General features: G+C 39.5%; 1 protein-coding gene across 1 annotated transcript; it reads left to right on the top strand.

The window, feature by feature from the left end:
- Positions 1–7,089: 7,089 nt before the first annotated feature.
- On the top strand, positions 7,090–7,758 carry LOC120069796. The gene has a single exon (XM_039021609.1). The coding sequence runs from the start codon at positions 7,090–7,092 to the stop codon at positions 7,756–7,758; it is 669 nt and encodes a 222-aa protein (XP_038877537.1).
- Positions 7,759–8,291: the final 533 nt, after the last annotated feature.

Below are 8,291 nucleotides of genomic sequence, written 5' to 3'. Positions count from 1 at the left end.
GGTTATTGTGGTATGTTCATGATATATGCGACCAGCTTTTCAATCTTTAAAAATGTGTTTGTACAGGTATATAAATTGCGATAAAATAAAGTAAAGCGATCAAGATGCGATAATAAAATGAAATACAATAAATCTAAGCTAGATGATACAAGATACAAGCTTCATGTACAAGATGCTAGGGTCAAGGCTTGCTGTGAAAGTTATGCAAAGACGTGGAATGCGGCGACAAGTCTTATGAATAGAATAGAAAGAGAAAGACAAATAATATAAACAACGCAAGTTCTCGATTGCGTTGAAGCTACAAATGTTGTTCTGCTCTTCTCTTGGCGTACACCTTTCAGTGATCGGCCGTGCTCCCACATGCCTGTGGTGAAACAGAGACTAATGTAATGAACGCAAGGTTGATTCCATGTGTGGATGTACTACTAGCTTTAGTTAACGCATTCTTCTAACCTTCTCTCGATAGATCAGAATAGCATCTTCACTTATGCTCTCACATATGAAGATGTCGTCTAGCATGCCTTAACTAAACGCATTTTATATCTTTAACACAGATTAAGTACTTAGTTAATTCATATTGCTTATCAAGGAATAAGAAGACATCATGAAGAAAGTGATTGATGGGTGAACGGAAATAGACAGAAAATGGTAAATGAAAGCTATCGAAACATTTAATACGTCTATTAAGCGTTTGATACATGGTGTGTGAATGAAAAGATAAAGGAAACATGAAGTACAACGATGAAAGAGATAGAATAGATACAAACAAGTACCAATGTCTTAGCACTGATTTGATGGAGATCTATTTGCCGGATAGGATGGATTTGATGGTAGAAAGAGCTCCCTCTCAGGCTTGCTCCACTAGTAGTAGGGATCTTTGCACAGAGCTTTCAATCGGGTGTTTGGCAGGTTAGATCTTAGATTCATCTCTCGGCCTTATCTCGTCTTCTTTCTGGATTTCTTCACTCAAGCACTCAGCTCAGCCTTTTCTCTCAACAGTTTTGCAGCATTTACCCCGTATCCCATAACATACTTTTTCTCTGAAATCAATGGGGTATTTATAGGTGCGGGTCTTTGACTCCGGCCTTGTGGTCCCCACCTAATTGTCATGGTAATTCCAAAGATGGAGGGATATTATTCCTTCTGTTATGCAATCAGACCGTCAATTCTGCACAACCATTAGTTGTACACGTGTCTCAATCCTCCGCTTTTGCGTTGCTCGGCTGCATCTTTCGATCATGGATTCTGTGAAATCCGAATCTCCATTTTCCTACTTAAGTAAGTGATTAAGAGGTTAATTAGGAGAAAGTTAAATCCTATGTTATGTAAATAATCTAAAATTTTACAATTGTCATAATAACTGTAATAATTGTCACCTTCTACGGATCAACAATTAGTAAGAGTGAATGCTATAATGGTTAGGTATTATAGTTATGATAACCATATTGTATCCTAGAGTATGAGTAGAGAGGACCCTAAAAGGATAAAAAGAAGAGAAAATATAGAAAATTATTTGGGAAAATTCGTGTGGAAGTTGCACAGAGATAAACCATATTTATCTACTCGAAGATCTCCCAATCTACTCGAGCGTTTGATGTAATTCCAAAGCCATCTGAAAGATAAGAGAGTCTAGATTTCATGGTGAGGCTGCCGGAGAAGAATCTCTAAGGAATTGGGCTGGAGAATGAGAAAAAGATAGAGGGGTCGAGCTATCGGGTAAGCTGGGCCAGTCTTGATGTTTGGATGATTCCGGCTAAACCATAAAGAGTTATGAGCTAAGATTTTATGGTAAGCTTCTAAAGACATTTTAGAATAGTTTTTTAGAAGGAAGTATCTCAAAATAAGATTATAACTATGAGTAATCTAATCTGTAATTTGGATCTGGATTCTAGAGGTAAAAAGGGAGCCCGAGGTAGAAAAGGGAACTATTAGAAAGGCTCCTAAGCAACTAAGGTGAGTGTTATAGCTTTCATAATTAACACATAATGTGAGTGTTATAGCGTTATAGGTTCGATATATCGTCAGTGTTAGGTTTCTTTGATAGTAAATGCATATTGTGAGTATTCATTTAACTTTATACTCTGATATTGGAATATATGCATCTGGAGATGGTGATAGGATGATTGCCATGATATTGTTTGTGTGTGACTATGGAAATTGCGATTATGCCCGGGATGTGGTTAGCATGCTTAACATAAGGTGCTTCGCGGGAAATAATGGTCGGCTTCGGTCGGTGGGAAAATTGGTCGGCTTCGATCGGCGGGAAATAATAGTCAGTGATGACCGGCGGGAAATATGGTCAAGTACCTAAGCATGACTAGCGGGATAGATAAAATGGTCGATGTGCACATTGGCGGGAATTGGGGTCATAGGAAGGTTTCCATAGGTGATTGCATTGATTCATGATATGATATGCATACCACGTATAGAATTTTGGAATAAAGGTTAATCATTGCATGAATAAGTCCATGATCATGCATGAGTACACTGTGATTATTATTATGTGATTGATTTCCCAAAAATGATGATTTCCAAAACGATTTTCATCTTTAAAAGAACCACTCATTGGGCTTAGTAGCTCACACTCTTCAAATTTTTTTGTTAACCCCCTCCCCCCAGGTAGCGAAAGATGAGGAGTTCCAGGGTGCTGCTAAGGTCAAGGTCTGCCACGTGCCCTAATTACACTTCTGAAGAGTTTTTACGGTTGTTGTTGTAAACTATGTTGTTTAGTCCTATAAACGTTATATCAGTGTCGTAATAAAAGATGGGCCTACTTAACCCGTTATAGTTTATCTCCTTGACTTAATCATTCCGCTGTGTATAAGTTATAGTATGGTATCGGAGTTATTCCGCAAGAATCATTAGGCAGTAAGTGTCAGCTCAAGGGTTGATAACTGTTGCAGTCGCATCCCTCTCCCAGGCTGAGAAGGTGGTCTGGGGGTGGGGTGTGTCAGATTCGCATGCGGTGTTGTTTTTATTACTGCATGTGGTTGAAACACACCTCTGGATCAACTATCGCATTGCATCGTCATTGCGATAATTGTCTCTTCATTGTTGATTTATGGGCACAATGTGACAGAGATGCGTTGATTAGTTTCTCATGATTCTTGAGCACAAGCAGTGACTTGGTCTCCTGCAAAATAGAGTAAAATTCGTCTTGTCTTCCATCTTTATGGTGTTAGTGGGTGTAATTGCAAACATTTATAATTATTGTAATACTAGGCCAATTTTCATACAATCGGCGCATATTTACTAACTTTTGGCCATAATATCTAGATAAGGTGGCATAAATAACTTGTATTTCTATAAGTTATCACTGAACGCATGCGACTGCAATATTACAAGATTGATGCTTAATGGACGCAAAGTAATATATTTCATCAACGTAATCTAACATTGTTTAAGAACTTAGCACCATAATAATGTGCATTTCTGCCCGTTATAACTACTCGAGAAAGAGTCTAAAGAAATAACCTAAGACTTGAGAGAGCTAGGTTAGAATCTAGACTTGAGAAAGCAAGATTAGATCTAATAAGCAAGAGATAGAGACATAGAGATAAGTTCTGTTTGTTAACATGCATCGCATGCACCCTAGAAATAGGCTATGGTAGTATGTGGTCGCCTTGTGTATATGTGTGTCATTCATCATCGCATAGACAAGAATAGAGGCTTAGACATAAGTCCTACAGACATCATCGCATACATCGCATGCGTTCTAAAACTATGAGCTATAGCATTCACATTGAGAGATTACTTGCTGTCGTTGTGTGTAGCATGATCGCATAACGAGAATGCAATCTTAGAGAGTGTTAGCTAAATCCCTTCTTAACCCGTTCCCCCTCATACTCATTGTATCTTTCGTATTATTAACTCATTTCTCAATTCCGCCATACAAACTTTATATCTTAAACAACATACCAACCAACGCATTATTTTATTTGTCACCACAAAGAGATCTAAAATTACCATTTCATACTGCGTCCATAATCCCTGTGTTCGACCCTGAGTTTACAAGGCAACTTAGTAGGGTTTATACTTGGATCTTGCTAAGAAAACATTGCATTCACAATGCATACACCACCATCGCAATCTACACCATTATTTCATCGCATTAACCACGCATCAATTTCTCCAAAAGAAAACGTCCATCTTCAGCATCTTCGTTTAGGGCACATTAATCTCAATAGGATTGAGACATTTGTGAAGAATTGACTTCTAAGTGAGTTAGAAGAAAATTCTTTACCAGTGTGTGAATCTTGCATTGAGGGTAAGATGATTAAATGCCTTTTACTTGAAAAGGTTATAGAGCCAAAGAGCCTCTTGAGTTAGTACATTCTGACCTTTGTGGCTCTGTGAATGTGCGATCCCGAGGTGGCTATGAGTATTTTATTAGTTTTACTGATGATTACTCTAGGTACGGGTATGTTTATCTTATGCAACGAAAGTCTGAATCCTTTGAAAAGTTCAAAGAGTTCAAGGCTGAAGTTGAAAACGCATTGGATAGACGAATTAAAACACTTCGATCGGATTGAGGTGGAGAGTTTTTGGACTCGGGATTCTAAGACTATTTGATAGAACATTAAATTGTTTCCCAACTCTCAGCATCAGGTACACCTCAACAAAATGGTGTAGCGGAGAGGAGAAATAGAACCTTGTTGGACATGGTCCATTTGATGATGAGTTACAATTCCTTATCGGACTCGTTTAGGGGTTTTGTAGTGGAGACTGCGATATACATAATCAATTATGTTCCCACCAAGAGTGTTGCGAGAACACCTCTGGGGTTGTGGAAAAAATGTAAAGCTAGTTTACGTCACTTCTGATAACTTGTAGAAATATAAGTTATTTATATTGTTTTATTTACATATTGCGGCCAAAAGAAAGGAAAGTTGCATCGATTATATAGAAATTGGCTAAGAAATGCGAGAATTATAAATTGTCGTTAATACACCTAGTAACACCATTGCAATGGTAGAAAAGAATATTTCAAGTCTGTTTTGTAGGAAATCAAATCACCGCATGCGTTCATGGCTCAAGATAAACTGAATAACGCATATACGTCACATTACGCCCATCATTCAGGAATGAATAGACGATCAACTCAATGATGGTGCATGCGACAATCGTTGTCGAGGATTGGTAATGGTTAGTGTTGAATACGTTTGTGATATTTTGCTCTTTGTACTAGCTGTTTAACGCGGAGAGCAGTCTGACAGTTTATGAGTACTGAAGTGATCCAGAAATTCTAAGTTGACCCAGAGATCAGGTATATTTTTCGCGCAAGAGTACATCAGGGCCGACTTAAATGGAGAAGAAATATGGCAGATAACAATGAGGCACCCGCAGGGAATCAAGAGGTGAATTGGCTAGTGCAAGATCCAGTTTTTCTTGTTGCTGGCTGTAACATCCCTATGAGGAACTATGCAACGCTAGATTTTTATAACATCTCGCCAGGAATTTCAAGACCTATGGTTGAGGAGAATGCAAGTTTTGAGATAAGACCAATGATGCTGCAAATTATCCAAAATGCGGGACAATTTGGAGGATTACAAAGAGAAGACCCGCATGCTCATTTGACTAGCTTTGTAGACATGTGCAGTGCATTCTCCATACCTGGTGTGACTCAAGAAGGACATTGATTATATCTCTTCCCGTATACACTACGAGATGAAGCAAAGTGGTGGGCTCAGTCATTAGAGCTAGATGAGATTAACACATGGGATTAATTGGTTGAAAGGTTCATGAACAGATTCTTCCCTCCAACTGTCAACCCAAGGTGATGGAGGGATGTGTTGAATTTCGAACGAAAGGGCTATGAAAATTTGAGCACCGCTTGGGTGCGATTCAGAAAATTAATTAAGAGCTGTCTGCATATCGGGATTCCCGATTGCATTCTGATGGAGACTTTTTACAATGGCTTGGATCAACCAACACAAGCAGTTGTTGATGCCTCCACAGCAGGAGGATTAATGGACAGGTCGTATACGGAAGCAAAGAGCATCTTAGATCGCATTTCATGAAATTCAGATGAATGGTTAGATACCAGGTTTGAGGAAAGAGGTTTGGAGCAAGAAAGAGCAGAAGGTGCCGTTGTACCAACTGATGCAATGAGTACCCTGGTAGACCAAATGACCACAATGACCTCGCTCCTCCAAACTATGGCTAATCAGCAAATACATCTCTCTCAAGGATCAGCGCAAATCAATGCATTGACACACGTGGTCACAATGAATTGTGTTCAATGTGGAGAGGGACATTCAGTGGAAGTCTGGCCGTGGAATCAACAACTCGTATACTCTGTCTACAATGAACCGTTCGGAAAAAACTACAACCTTGGTTGGCAGAATCATGCAACTTTCAGTTGGGACGGGAATTACAACCAGGGGAGCCAAAGTGATTATCAGAACAGTTATAAGGGGAATCGAGGCAACCCTTTGGTCTTCATTAATCAGGATCATAACTCAGGTAATTCTCAAAGTAGACAACCATATGACTAACTGTTCTTTTTTGACACCTCTTGCAAACCTTGTCTCCGCAAATGTTGTTGAAACATTATATAAAGAAGAGCGAGCAATTAGACAATCGCAAGCTTCCTCCCTTAGAGGGTTGGAGGAGCAGGTTGAACAGCTTGCGATTGAACTTAAGAATGTAACGACTGGTATGCTGCCTAGCAGTTTGGAAGCATCGGGGTCACATGGTAAAAAGTAATGTCAAGTAGTGACATTGAGAAGTGGTAAGACAATAGCCGCTATGCCACCTATACAGGATTCAATAACAAGACCAGTAGAGTTAGTAACCAACGATGACCAATCCACCAATAATGGTAGAATCACAAGTTCAGAAGTAAGTACATCTATAAGAGTTAAATCTCAACAAGACCTGAATTCAAAATCAACGCAACCTCCAATTACTAAAACATAGCAAGCATAGGACCTCAATGAACAACCAACTAAACAAGAAGTACGGTAGGATGCTCCACCTTTCCCATCCAGGCTGAAGAAGAAAGATGATAGTAAGCAATTTCAGAGGTTCCTGAATGTCCTTCGACAACTACACATCAGCATTCCCTTAATAGAAGGTTTGGAACAAATGACGAGCTATGTAAAATTCCTCAAGGATATACTTGCTAACAAAAGAAAGATCGAGGAAAATGAAATAGTTGGGTTAACATATGAATGCAGTGCGTTGTTTCAGAACAACATCCTCACCAAAATGAAAGATCCTAGGAGTTTTACATTGCCCTGCTCAATAAGAGGGAATAAGGTCGGAAATGTGCTGTGTGATTTAGGGGCGAGTATAAACTTAATGCCCTTGTCGATCTTTAAGAAGCTAAATATCGGCAATTCAAGACCAACCACATTTACATTGCAGTTGGCAGATAGATTGATAACGCATCCCGAGGGAAAGATAGAGGATGTACTCGTGCAAGTAGATAAGTTCATCTTCCCTACTAACTTTATCATATTAGATTATGAAGCTGACAGAGAGGTGCCTATCATCTTGGGTCGCCCATTTCTTGCAACAGGGCGAGCACTAATCGATGTACTGAAGGGAGAACTGACCATTAGGGTTGACAATCAACAAGTGAAGTTCAACGTTCTTAATGCGTTGAAATACCCGAGTGATATGGAAAATTATCAATATGTTGAGGAATTGCATAAAGAACCTTGGCACGAACCCCTAGAAGTGTTGGAGGAAGAAGATTATGGAATTGGCGCAATGTGGGAGGAGAATTGCACTACAATTCAAATTGAATAAGATTTTGAAATACTCACGTTATCTGAACGAACATCGCAATGCACTAAGCCATCCTTGGAAGAACCACCTGTTTTAGAGTTCAAGTCGTTGCCTGTGCTCCTTAAAAATCACTTACTTAGGAGGTAATAACACGTTATCGATTATTATATCCGCCTCGCTGAGTAAAGAAAAGGAGGATGCACTCATCCAGATCCTAAAGAACAACGCAAAGGCTTTAGGATGAACCTTGGCAGACATTCGAGGAATCAGTCCCTCGTATTGCATGCACAAGATTCGTCTGGAAGAAAGAAGAACGAGATCAATAGAAAGGCAATGTCGCTTGAACCCTGCCATGAGGGAGGTTGGCAGGGAGGTTGTGAAGAAAGAAATAGTAAAGTGGCTGAATGCAGGCGTCATTTACCCTATATGAGATAGCAGCTGGGTGAGCCCAATGCAATGCATTCTGAAGAAAGGGGGAATGACAGTCGTCACTAATAGCAGGAATGAGTTAATTCCCACAAGGACAACTACGGTGTGCAGAATCTGTATGGATT

This window comes from Benincasa hispida, unplaced genomic scaffold (assembly GCF_009727055.1).
Source record: "Benincasa hispida cultivar B227 unplaced genomic scaffold, ASM972705v1 Contig591, whole genome shotgun sequence".
NCBI classification, from domain to species: domain Eukaryota; kingdom Viridiplantae; phylum Streptophyta; class Magnoliopsida; order Cucurbitales; family Cucurbitaceae; genus Benincasa; species Benincasa hispida.
This window is presented reverse-complemented; position numbering and strand designations above follow the sequence as displayed.

Coding starts and splice junctions, on each gene's coding strand:
- LOC120069796 (XM_039021609.1), top strand. CDS start 7,090: ATGACGAGCTATGTAAAATTCCTCAAGGATATACTTGCTAACAAAAGA.